The sequence below is a fragment of the Mercenaria mercenaria genome, chromosome 19 (assembly GCF_021730395.1).
Source record: "Mercenaria mercenaria strain notata chromosome 19, MADL_Memer_1, whole genome shotgun sequence".
NCBI lineage: Eukaryota > Metazoa > Mollusca > Bivalvia > Venerida > Veneridae > Mercenaria > Mercenaria mercenaria.
Window position 1 is genome coordinate 17416566 of NC_069379.1, and position 14247 is coordinate 17430812.

Below are 14247 nucleotides of genomic sequence, written 5' to 3' on the forward strand. Positions count from 1 at the left end.
AAATATTTAGTCAAACCTTAAACCAGGTTACTGGTACTTTACTTAATCTTTAATCGGGATGAGGTTAGAGTGTGCCCACACTGTCAAAGCTTCCACAAAAACAAACCATAACTAATATATCTTTAATTGATCCCATTAGATAAAAACATGATATAATGGACATTGATCTTTTCAACTCTCCATGGAAGATGATCAGAGAACAACGAAAAAAAGATGAATAATTAAGTGGTGTTAAAAAATCACTGAGCACTGAATATAATTGAGTTCTTTAAGAATATGCAAAACTCTAATTATATTTAACAATGCATGACAAATATAATACAAAGTTATTGATTTCTGGCTGTTAGGTGAACGATGAATATGTGTTTTATTTGATAAATGTGCTTTTACAGATGCTTGTGAAATGAATACTGTCGTAGTAAAGCTATGTTAGTTACAATGTTAACCGTGCTGACGAATAAGCCATTACTACTTATAAGCATCTACAGCATTTCTTACAAGCTCATTATTTTTATTATGACATTCACCATGCGCCTATATATCTGTGTCACTTGGAGCCACTATTGCTCGTGAAATTTGGGTGTGATTTAATTAGAAGTAAAGCGATACGGTTGTCAAAAAATATCTAATACAGTGTATTATGAAACGTGACATCACTAAGCGCTGAATAAATTTCAACGTTAATGTTACACTGCAATGCGCTTTCATAGGTGACGTCACATGAGATGCCTTATGTCGCAGTGTGTCACAGTATACTTTCCATGACTCTCTAACACGAAACAATTGAATGTATTGTTGTTGTTGTTTTGTTTTTTTCTGTTTTTTTTTTTTGCGCAACAATGTCTTAATGACAGATACGCCAACTTTCGACAAGAGTAGAAATCAATCACTATATTTTTAATAAACGCTCTAGTTTTTAGAAAAGTTGGACAGCTTTTAACCCTTATAATGCTGGATACAATTGATTCGGTCTTTGCGACCAGTGCAGATCATGACTAGCCTGCACATTCATGTAGTCCAATCAGGATCTGCACTGTTCGCCATTCTGTCGGTATCTTTTTTGTATGCACCCCTTTTAACAGTTAATGGTTCTCTCCAAATTGCAAGATGGACAGGTTCATTACAGAAATGTAGCAGGTTCTATGCTTCCAAATGATCTTCGTATTGATTCCATTTTCCACAATGGTCATGTTGCAAGTACCATAAAAATGCCTGCATGTTAGAAATCGAATTTCCAGAATGACATTACATAAATATTAAAATATTAGCACAAATATTGCAAGAATAAGATATTTGCAAGATACTGATGCTGAGTTGTTATGCTTTGTTTTAAGTGAAATGTGTAAGAAACCATTGACAACACTATGAAAAAAATATGAACAACAAAATTATTGCCCATCATTTCAAGTCTCATTCCGGAATGGGCATTTGTTATATTCCTGCTTTTAAAATTATGTTGAAATATCGTTTCAAGAACATGCATATTCTTCAGATAAACTATCTATAAGTCACGTTTTATGAAATAAAATAGTAAATTTTTAAGGTTATAAAAGAATCCATTTTGTTTTGTAACCGACGGATGGACAGATAAATGGACAAATTCAACTGGTCTGTATATTCTACATATTGCTTTCTATCAATGTTCAATGTTTCTTGAACAAATATTGTACATTTTAAAGTAATTAGAGAATCCACTTTTTTTTACTGAGAGACGGATAAGCAGATGGACGAACAGACACATACATACACGCTGGAAAAGAAAAATAAACTACATGTTTTATAAATTACCTCGTTGTCTTCTACCTATTTACCAAATGCAAGGGAAAACATATCTTGCATTATTTATTTTATCACAGAATCAACATTTACTTCATTTTTGGGGGTATTTGTTGCACACAAGAAGCACTTTTTTGCAATAGCTACACAATAACAGAACATCCATCAATTTAAGTTTCATAAGAAGTTAGAGCAAGATCTAACTTTCCATTTTTATCATATTTTATACATGTGTACTACGTGTCATAGCAACCACATTGTTTTGCACTAGCAACAAAATCAAAATATCTCACTAAATGGCAAAGGTCTTAGTAAACAGATCAAGATATCTTACTAAATGGCAAAGGTCTTAGTAAACAGATCAAGATATCTCACTAAATGGCAAAGGTCTTAGTAAACAGATCAAGATATCTCACTAAATGGCAAAGGTCTTAGTAAACAGATCAAGATATCTTACTAAATGGCAAAGGTCTTAGTAAACAGATCAAGATATCTCACTAAATGGCAATGGTCTTAGTAAACAGATCAAGATATCTCACTAAATGGCAATGGTCTTAGTAAACAGATCAAGATATCTCACTAAATGGCAAAGGTCTTAGTAAACAGATCAAGATATCTCACTAAATGGCAAAGGTCTTAGTAAACAGATCAAGGTAATCACTAAACGGCGAAAATATTCAAAGGGATGAAAATATCTAACTTTAGTTAACAAATTATTCAAAAACAAAACGCAATGTTCTTCCTACACAATCAAGATCTCTTATAAAACGGCATAATCTAATCAAACAAATTATTTCACTAATAAATGTCAATCGTCTATTTTTAAATAATTTGGGTGCATACCTAAATACAAATCTAATGTTGAATCTGGTCTCAAAGCAAGAACATTAGGACACAAACTCCGGTCTATATTTCAAAAACAAAAATAGCTAAATTAAATGTATAAACTGTAGAGTTCAAAATTAATCATGTGTTCAGTATTTTCTACTCCATAATCGGAGACCACAAAAACAAAACCTATCCTAAACTGTGATACCATGACTTCAGTATTCCTCTAGGGTAAAATGAAATCAAATAAACTACATTATCAACTGTTCCAGACACATACACATACACATACAGAGGGGAACAATGAATAATTAATTTTTCATATTACCAGCAGAGAGGCATAAATATATATCAATAATCTTTCAAATTTACCTTTTGAATCTTTATATATAATAATGCAAATCTATATCTGTTTAAATAATGGGTTTTGTTGTACAATTAACAAACATTTTTCGCGCAAAACGTCTGCAGAATCTTAGCGGATGTTGTTTCAAGAATCCCTATCATTAAATAAAACAGTTAATTTTATTATATTTTTCTTTGTAAAATATTCAAAAAAAAAAAAAAAAGACTGTCAAGATATAAATGTTCATAGTACCTTATTCTTTTGTCTTTTAAGCTCCGTCCAACTGCACGAGCGATGCGACTCCATCATATTTATTGATATAGAAAGCACATTGTCGGTGTATTGAAATTTCATTAAAAATCGAAGACCAAGACATGAAAATGAATAATCATTTTACGCTAAACGCAACTGTTTCGACACCACTATGATAATATTTGATTATTCTCTGTAACATTTTATGGAATTTGAGATAAAACAAATCTTGAATTGTTTTACATTATTCGATCAAATATGTTCACCATCCGCGTGCGTCCACGAGAACCTCCGTGTGCTGGCTTTTCATGAATAAATGGCTGAATTAGTAACAGAACAAACGCGTGATAAACTTGTAAGCAATTTTGTCTTCTTATCAATCTCAGGGGAAATAATGTTTTTGCTCATAAAGTTTGTTCTGCTACATATTTTAGTAGTTTCTTTTAAAATATTTTGACCTTTGACAAAATGTTTCGTAACTCAGACAGTGCGTTCGGCTACAGGTGCAAAAAGTAACTACACTTGTATTCAAAAGTGAATTCTGCCATTTCGATAACAGATACTGTTTCTCATATCTAGTCGATGATTCCATTGAATTCAAACACAGTCGGGGTATACTGTATTTCCATCATCTACAACTGTAAATAAATATTGTTATATTAAAATTAACAAACAATTACGAATATTGTGTTCATTAACATGTTACTTTAAAACGATGACACACATTATGACTAAGAGGCCTGTACTGGTTCTTCCCAGGAAAGACGGCTTCGCGTGTATTGGTGCTATACCAGAACCAGATTGTCTATTCGCAAGGCTAAGTTAGTCAGACAGGCCTGTATTTTAAAATGATTTATCTCTGTCGGTTCTAGGGGCTTTATCTCACACTTTCCCTCTGGTCAGATCGCTCTGTGTCTGTACTAGTGGGGGATGAATTTCGCGCTATGTTTGGCTGCGTTTGCTACATCTAAAGCGCTTTTGAACGTGCTTATCACAAAAAGGCCGCTATATTAATCCGGTATAATAATAGTAATAATAAGTATGTGACAAATTTGTATTTTCACTTGCAAAGATGCATGCCGTTTATCATTTATCAAACTAAGATTTTCTTGGGCAAGCAAGTAAAAAGTAAATACATATTCATTGAATTAAAACATATTTGGCGACATTAGAAGACTTATTAACACTTAACCTTGTATTTAGATGCAAAGGCAAATTATAATGGGCTATGTAGCACAAATTGTTTCAAAATTAATGACTTTCATCAGTAAAATATTTTAATGTTAAAACCCTACTAACCGTCATCCGCATTGTAATACAAATACAGAGGGCCATCTGGAGAACATCCACCACAATAACCTCCACAACGAGCCCAAATTCTTGTGCTATCTGCATTTCGCGTAAAGTCCGATATTCCCGGTTGCCAGCCCGATGTTATCCAAGTGACCTGTTAGATATGTAACAAAAGGAACATTAAGGTAATCATTTTACTCAAATGATTTTAACAGACGAAGTCAAACCGAGTCTGCTATTATTTTGCTTGATTATAAGATTCTTCCACTGGTTATAGGTGCAGATGGGAATTTCCGGCCTCGAGGGTAACTGTATAGGCGGTAACGAGGTTCCTACGAGTTACCGCCTAAACAGTTATCCAAGAGCCGGATATTCCCGTCTGCACCTATAACCAGTGACAGAATTTTTTTCTTGCATACCGATAACAAGTTATAATAATAAGATAAAATCAGTCGGACGGCTTTCTTTTTATAACTATTTCTTATAGCAGCGTATTTAAACAAAGCGCGGGAAATCGACGTCCGTAAACAGGAAATACGTCATGACGTTTGAAAGATAAATAACAATGATTAGTTCCGGTTTTGTTTTATCAATTCCAGCGTAACGTTATGAATTTTTGATAAAATAACGTGTTTTGAATCAAGAAATATACTATCAGGAACAAAGAGAAACTGTCAAGGTATTGGATTTTTATTCCGTTTTTCGAAATAAAATATAAATAACTACATAAATCTTCTACATATATGTAGTTCGTAATACGTCATTTAAAGCACGAGAGTCATCTTACACCCCATGGTGTAAGATGGATTTTTCCAGCACCGGTAAAAATACCGGAAATCCCCGTCTGGTATGCAAGAAAGCATTTGAGCCGTGCCATGGGGAAACCAACATAATGGGTTTGCGACCAGCATGGATCCAGACTAACCTGCGCATCCGCTGTTCGCTAACAGTTTCTCTAATTGCAATAGACTTTGAAAGCGAACAGTATGGACCCTGACCAGACTGCGCGGATGCGCAGGCTGGTCTGGATCCATGCTGGTCACAAACCCACTATGTTGGTTTTCTCATGGCACGGCTCATTTTAAGCTTCCCAAGGATCTTCTTACAGGTTTTATTAACTAACACAACATCAACCTTTGAGTGTCTTGTGACGGCAGTAAAACTTGGATTCAGTGATTTTGCCTTCCTTCGGATCATGAAGTTTACTCAATGTTCATGAGTAACAGAGTTCCTCTCAAGCCTAGTGATAGGAGGCGTGAGGGGTGCGGCACTTTCCATTACCTCTCATGAACAGACTCAATCAAACCGAGTTTGCTATTATTTTGCTTGGTTGCATTTTACGAGTCCAAATTATCTTCTTACAGGTTTTATTGAAAATAAGAAAAAATATGAATAAAGGTGTTTAAATATTTTGCGAGTATCAATGTTGATATTTTTACACCTTGTTAGCTGAATGAAACACAAAGTCACAAAATCGTACCTTCGATAATCAATATCGTTCTGTTATTACATTAAGAAACAATTTATAGCAAAAGAGTGTTTTAACACTATGCAAGATCGGCGGTTATATATCAGGCATAAGACTTTCACAAGGGAGCAGCCTCGTGAAGTTATTTGTACGACGTATTACCACTCCAGTGTATTAGCAGTGTTAAAACACGGTTTTGCTATTATAATAAATGATTTTGATTCTAATATGCACTTAAGCTAAAACAGCAGAAAAAAATATGGTAGCGCTCTTTCTTTGTCGCAACAAAAAAAAAAGTCACCGCACGTTAACGTGCTGTCATTTCAAGCTTAAGAGTGTTTTAACAGAGATATGCATATTAGAATTGGTATTTTGTTTTACACATACATAATAAGTTAACAAAATCTATTTACCTATCTACTTATCTACCTAGATCCTGGCTACCTATCTATCTATCTACAAAATAAAGTTATAAATTTCAAGCATAATTTATAACAATATTTTCTAAATATCAGAACTATATTAATATTTGAACTATAACAAAATATGCCTATTCCTTCATACATATTAAATAGAGTGGGTTGAATAAGGCTTATGTGCCATGTGGCGGCTGTAAAATGTCTCTCCGGATTCGCACTCAGCATTATATTTCGTGGTCTTTTGGAATAATTGAGCCGTGCCATGAAAAAACCAGCATAGTGGGTTTGCGACCAGCATGGATCCAGACCAGCCTGTGCATCCGTGCAGTCTGGTCAGGATCCATGATGTTCGCTTTTAAAGCCTTTTGGGATTGAGAAACCTTTAGCGAACAGCATGGAATCTGACCAGACTGCGCGGATGCGCAGGCTGGTGTGGATCCATGCTGGTCGCAAACCCACTATGTTGGTTTTCTCATGGCACAGCTCAATTAATGATTATCATTAAGGGACTCCGCTTTACCCGGTGTTCTTCATGAACAGACTTAGTCAAACCGTATCATTCTGCTATTGCTTTCCTCGTTTCGTTCTTTGATTTCAAATGAGCTTTTTCACGGGTTTTTTTTAACTGTGAAAAACTCTCTGAACTTGGAATCAATGTTTTTATTTTCTATAATCTTTTGGCGTCATGGAATACATTGATTCTATTCATAATAGAATTTTCGCTTATGCTGGTAAGAGGAGGCCTTAGAGGTGTTGCATATATCAATGCCGCTCATATACAGACATGCTCAAAACAGGGCCTGGCGTAATGTTATTGTGTTGTGCTTTAGGCTTCCAAAGGATATACGGATTTAAATAATTGTCACGACAGCAGATTTCTCATGTCATTGTTTTCTTGTCCTTTAAGGTCACGGAATACATTTGTTTGTAATATAGATAGATATAGATATACGCTTAAGCCGGTGCTAGGTTGTATGAGGAGTATTACCCATTCAATCACCTCTCATAAAAAGATTCTATCTGCGCAGTCTGGTCAGGATCCATGCTGTTCGCTTTTTAAGCCTATTTGAATTGGAGATACCGTTAGCGAACAGCATGGATCCTGGCCAAACTGCGCGGATGCGCAGGCTGGTCTGGATCCATGCTGGTCGCAAACCCACTATGTTGGTTTTCTCATGGCACAGCTCAGTTGTGTTGCATGCTTACTTTCTACGCTTACAAAGGATCCTTTCATGGACTTTATTATGATCCACTATATTTTAAATACATGTCCAAAGCTATATGTACGTACGTAGCAAAGTTCTTGTTAACTATAACATTGTCGAAAGCCTTTTATTCAACAAATATTGAAATATTTGGTCTCAACCAATGATATTTCTTTACATTTTTTTCTCAAATCAGTACAAAGCGATCATTCCAGTACAAGATGAGATTCATCCTTTATGGCATTTCACATGTAGTTATGCCTGGTTTCACACATGGTGTAGTACAAAAGAACTTTTAAATTACCTGGTATCCAAATCTCAAACCCGTGCCAACTGTCGATATATTAAAGTATCCTTTCCACGGCTGACAACTGACAACACAGTTGCAGCCACCAGCAGATGCATAAGGGTAGGTCGAATCAGCGAATGTGGTATCTTCGCGGTCTACCATTATGTTTGCCTAAATTTTGGAAAGAAAATGTACATAGATATTTGTAAATATCAATAGAAAAAGATTTCTGTAAATAATTTATGTGTGTCAAGCACGGATTCATCGCTATATTTTCAACAGAAGTGTAGTTAGGACATGTAACAATCCATTTTATACATACAATGAAATACACGAAAAATAATACAATACGTTTCTTTGTTAGTAAAATAGGGCAATCAATGCAACAGAGAAAATAATATTTATACTAGCCACATTTTATGGACTTTTTGAAGAATTAGACAATATCTGCATATTACCAAGAAGTGCTACACGGATATGGCATGTCATACGTTGCCAAATTATATACAGTGCAACCTCTGTAGAGCAACACCCTTTGGGAGATACAAATATTGACTGTTATTTAGAGGTTGTTGTTTTTATGATGTTGTTATAGAGAGGTTTTTGCTTAAGAGAGGGTCGCTCTGGAGAGGTTGTACTGTAGGTATGTTATTCTTATTGTATGTTTGTTATTGTTATACAATGTATTGTCATTCATATTCTAAAAGTCATTATTGTTATTCTATATTTCGTTATTCTTATTGTATCTTTGATATTGTTATTCAATGTCGTGGCTTTCATATTCTAAGTCTTACCATTGTTATTCTATATGTCGTTATTCTTATTGTATGTTCGATATTCTTATGGTAAACGTCATTATTGTTATTCTATATTTCGTTATTCTTACTGAGCTTTGATATAATTGTTATTCAATGTCGTGTAATTCATATTCTAAGTATTACCACTGTTATTGTATATATCGTTATTCTTTTTGTATGTTCGATATTCCTATGGTAAAAGTCATCATTGTTGTTCAATATCTGACGATTCTATTTACAAAACGTGTCATTCTTATTCTATGTTATGTGATTGTATTTGTATAGCGTCGCTGTGCTATTTATATCGCGGGAAATCGCACATACAATAAGAATATCAAGCTTACGAAATCAATAATGAATATACAACAACAATAACGTCTTTTACAATAAGAATATCGAACATACAATAATAATAACGACATATAGAATAACAATGATAACACTTAGAATATGAATGACACGACATTGAATAACAATATCAAAGATAAAATAAGAATAATGCAATATAGAATAACAATAATGACTTTTACCATAAGAATATCGAACATACAATAAGAATAACGACATATAAAATAAAAATGGTTAGACTTTGAATATGAATGACATGACATTGAATAACAATATCAAAGATACAATAACAATAACGAAATATAGAATAACAATAATGACTTTTACCATAAGAATATCGAACTTACCATTAGAATAACGACATATAAAATAACAATAGCAAATTTTATAATATGAATGACACGACATTAAATAACAATAACAAACATACAATAATAATAACGTACATATATAATTTAGCAACGTTTGACATGCCATACACGGACACCTTGAGCCACATTGCATTTGCCAAAATTGAAAAATTGGTATAGTGTTAATATAAGCTCGGGTTAAATGAAGTGCGGTTTATCACTGACGAACAAGTATATGCATTGTATTAAACTGCTTGCTAACAAACATGTTTGATGAGTCTAACGTCTAATCGACCCAAGATGCCTTCCGAGTACTCTTTCAAACACGGTTGATGGTCATCTAGGTAGAACCACTGACCATTCGAAAGCAAGCTGAATGGCTTCCTCACATAAAAGAATACTGAATCCCAAGCGAGGTTTCAACCTAGTAGTGGTTACCGTGGTTACGGTCACAGGATTTAAAGTCATCGACCCTAGCAACTAGGCCTCTTGCCTGACAACACAATAGATATAGACACAGATGAAATGTAGATAAGTACAAACAATTATTTCTCATAGAAAAACAGCTAAAGCTATCAAATAGTACTTAAACCTTTAAGATTAAAATATGAAAAATAACTACCCCAAGAGTGACACGTATTTTCTCATAATTCGTAAATAGTCCCGGACTGTAATCCTTACCAGCGTCGAAAGCATAGTTCTGAGTTGGGTTAACTGAAATAAAAGAACTTCAAAGAAAATACAAAATGACAGCCAGGGAAAACAGAAGCAACCGTTTGACATCACATTCCTTATATAAATGTCTATTCCTTGTAATCGTCATATCATATCAGAGTTATTGTATATGTTATAGTACGGGGACAGAATGATCAAATTTTGAAAATTTCTAAAAGTGTTTGATTTCATTAAACATTTTTAGGGTGACTGATATTTCTTAATGGAATTAATGCTGTTAAATTTCATTAAATAATAAAAAAAATCGCACTGATGTCAGATATAGCTGTCAAATAGAGGAGATAGATCATACGACGTTTCACCTGTGATGTATTCAGACGGGGACGTTGTTGTCATTCCATAACAAAAAACTTTGATCTTGTGTCCTCCCATAGCCTCGGGATATATCCAGTATTCTCCATCCGAGTATGTCGGGTTGCACATTTTCACGTCGGAACAGTTTTGGAGTACTAGAAATATGATTACAATTCTTGTAAAATGATTTGGTAAGAAAATAAAATAAAAGTGGAATCTCCAAAGACACGACAAAAACGAAAATGTTGCAGGCTCGGTTTGAATGAGCCTGTTCATGGACGGTGTGGAGATGCATGCTACCGTCTACGCCCTCTAACCGCAGGTTGAGCAGAACTCAACATTTACATATGCTACACGTACATTTTTTAGAGAATCCGCAGGTGTGTTCATACGATGGTGCACCACGGACCCTTCGATAATAGTGTAATTCCAAGAAAAGCAGAGTATTGTCCCCTGTGAAAAAAAAGGTTTGTCTTAACTGAGAAAACAATGGACAGAACTAAACAACTGGAAATTAGAAAAGGGATCTGATATTATGGGGCATTTGGCGTTACAATATTGAAATATTGTAACTGAAGCGTGACCTGACTGGGAGGTAACATAAAACGAAAGATCCTTAGATGGACTAAAATGAAATGTGCTTTACCGCTAAATTTAGCTTGTGTCATTCTTTTATTGTTGTGTTAAGAGTAATATAGACACAATGTAAGTCATATATCAGCGGCTTCTTTAACTTTCTATGGTGATGAATGACCCCAAATGCTCATCCGTACATTCTGTAAAGCACGGGAGGACCCCTTGAAAGAAGCACTGACCTTTGGTAAATCAGCTTGATGGCATTCTCATAAGAATTATTCTGTATTCTATGCAAATACTGATAATGTGCTAGAAATTCGAAGTCAACAGACTTAACCACTCGACCAAGGGAAAATATTTCATATGAAATAACTCACCCCTACAACGTGTATACAAAGGCGACCATTTGAAGTCCAAACCGCATGTTACCTCATTTGTTCCGTTTTTCATCATAACAGGTGGACAATCAAACTCATAGGTACGCGTTGCACTAAGAGTTACTGCACCTGGATGAACGACAGCATAGTCTATCTCCGGTGGGTCATCACAATCTGCAATGAAAATAAAAGGAAGCAGTTTTTGAGTTTAGTGTTTATTTATGGTAAATTATGGCGTAATTCTGAACAGTTGTTAGGAAGAATAACAATAACTACATTTAATTATTTTCTTATAAATCGTGTGATAACATGTCAACAACATGTAATGTATTGCATCCGTGAATGTCGCAAAATTGATAAGCAGTAACATATCACTCTTCTGGTAAAAATATATTCATGATTTTTTTTAACAGGATGCATTCTATTCAGATTTATTCAGTATACTTTGAAAGATAAATATTAGGCAGCTACACACTTAATTGAATAAAAATAATGCAACTACATGAATATCTCATGAAGTATGCAGATTCAAAGAAATGTGAGCCGCGCCATGAGAAAACCAACATAACGGTTTTGCGACCAGCATTTATCCAGACCAAACTGCGCGTCCGCGCAGTACAGTCTGGTCTGGATCCGTGATGTTCGCTTACAAACCTTATAGCAATTAGAGAAGCATGGATCCTGACCAGACTACGCGGATGCGCAGGCTGGTTTGAATCCATGCTGGTCGCAAAGCCCGTGTGTTAGTTTTCTCATGACACAGCTCATATTTTCTAATAAAAGTAATCGAACAAGAACGAACGAATTCTATGCATTATTCACTTTTGTTAACAATAGTTACAAAGGGCCTATTGATTCCATATTAATTTTGTCAGCATTGCGTCAGGTTAAAAGAAACCATGCATCACATGTTTATTATCTTTAATGGGACGAATTTTCTTTCTCGTTGTAAAGCAAAGTAATCGTGTTTAAAATTAATTAATTGAAATTTCTCCATCAATCTTCCATCGCTACGAGACAATCATTTCAAGACTTTAGTTATGTAAAAGCAAACGTTCACGGTTTACTGATACAAAGTAGGTTATCGGTAGTAACTGTAATATTACACTATATCATATGAAATCATTTTCTTTGTAGTTGGCTATTATGTAACACTATGCGTAACTTCGGACGTAAATTTATAGGGACGGAAGACGAGATATAATCTTTATAAATTTTGCCAGTTTAGCCAGAGACCTATTTCTAATTTGAAAAAACACGCCGTGTCTATTGAGACAGAAATTATTTGTCATGAATTTATTTGGCTCCCTTGGGGAGATTCCCTCTTAACACTAAAAGAAAAAATGTCTTACAATCAGTCCAGAAAATATATATTTTTTTTTTAATATCATATAAATGTTTTGTTAATGTTATAGAAGTATAAAAGCAATTTAAACCTGTATCAATGCAGCCTTTCTCAGGTACACACCGCTGTGTACCAGTGCATGTTTGATCCGCACAGGGTCCAACCATTGTCTGTAAGAAAAAAAAGCAATCATGTCTAAATTACGTAAAGAAGGTGATCCTTGTTCAATGTCTGCTCAATTAAGTTAATAGCATTCTTTTTTTTTGTAACGACCGTAGCAAAAGCTTTAATTTGATGCAGCGCTGTGTTTTAACATCTTGTAAACTAGCATAAATAAGGAAAAATTATACCTGGATAAAAGTCATTATGCGCGTAAGTACTGAGATTGGTTACTTTATAAAACTCTACTCTAGAAATTCACTTACCCTTGGCCAGGCAGATATGTCCGAGGAAACCTTTATAGAACTCTACTCAAGAAATTCACTTACACTTGGCCAGCCAGATATGTCCGAGGAAACCTTTATAGAACTATACTCTAGAAATTTACATACCCTTGGCCAGGCAGATATGTCCGAGAAAACCTTTATGAAACTCTACTCAAGAAATTCACTTACACTTGGCCAGGCAGATATGTCCGAGAAAACCTTTATAAAACTATACTCTAGAAATTTACATACCCTTGTCCAGGCAGATATGTCCGAGAAAACCTTTATGAAACTCTACTCAAGAAATTCACTTACACTTGGCCAGGCATATATGTCCGAGAAAACCTTTATAAAACTATACTCTAGAAATTCACTTACACTTGGCCAGGCAGATATGTCCGAGAAAACCTTTATAGAACTATACTCTAGAAATTTACGTACTCTTGGCCAGGCAGATATGTCCGAGGAAACCTTTAAAGAACTCTACTCAAGAAATTCGCTTCACTTGGCCAGGCAGATATGTCCGAGAAAACCTTTATAAAACTCTACTCTAGAAATTCACTTACCCTTGGCCAGGCAGATATGTCCGAGAAAATGTACCGCTGGACAGTTTGGAGACTGCCAACACTTGCTGAATGACTATCAGCATGGTTTACCTCACACAAATTATCATCTTGTCCAAAATTGAACGATTTACAATGTGCTAAATACATGCATTCTCTAGCGCAGTCATGAAGGCCCGGCACCACTTTCTCCGCTATTTTAAACCCAATTAGGCGTTTATTGACATTGTTCTTCCCAACTCCTATCTGTTTACATGTCTGACCAACAACTTCCCATTTGCCGAGTAGTCCACAAATTATTATAATTGTAAATATATGTATGTAGCTATCCATAGTTACAAAATTTACACTTATAAAACTATATATTTCTGTTAAGCTTCTTTCACCCATAAAATATCCGACAGGACAATTTTTCAAACGAGAATCCAATACATTTTATAAGATGTTCATTTATTTGTAATTACTATTCATGATTTGTCACTAATCAACCATTTTAAGATCTAAGTGTTCTTTTGTTATCAAATGTTCCATCAACGTTGATTCCATGACGTTTGCAATTGT

At 34.7% G+C, this 14247-nt stretch overlaps 2 protein-coding genes across 2 annotated transcripts; both read right to left on the reverse strand.

Moving 5' to 3' along the window:
- Positions 1-2885: 2885 nt before the first annotated feature.
- On the reverse strand, positions 2886-10119 carry LOC128551197 (A disintegrin and metalloproteinase with thrombospondin motifs 9-like). The gene is made up of 4 exons (XM_053531811.1): positions 9994-10119; positions 7892-8047; positions 4502-4649; positions 2886-3840 (listed from the first exon to the last, which is right to left on the reverse strand). Exons 2-4 carry the CDS (start codon positions 8036-8038, stop codon positions 3800-3802), a joined length of 336 nt encoding a protein of 111 aa, XP_053387786.1. The 5' UTR covers positions 8039-8047; positions 9994-10119; the 3' UTR covers positions 2886-3799.
- A 242-nt stretch (positions 10120-10361) lies between these two features.
- Positions 10362-14019, reverse strand: LOC123541874 (uncharacterized). Its single transcript, XM_053531196.1, has 4 exons — positions 13690-14019; positions 12790-12868; positions 11354-11527; positions 10362-10555 (listed from the first exon to the last, which is right to left on the reverse strand). The coding sequence occupies exons 1-4, from the start codon at positions 14017-14019 to the stop codon at positions 10362-10364; spliced, it is 777 nt and encodes a 258-aa protein (XP_053387171.1).
- Between the last annotated feature and the right edge of the window lie 228 nt (positions 14020-14247).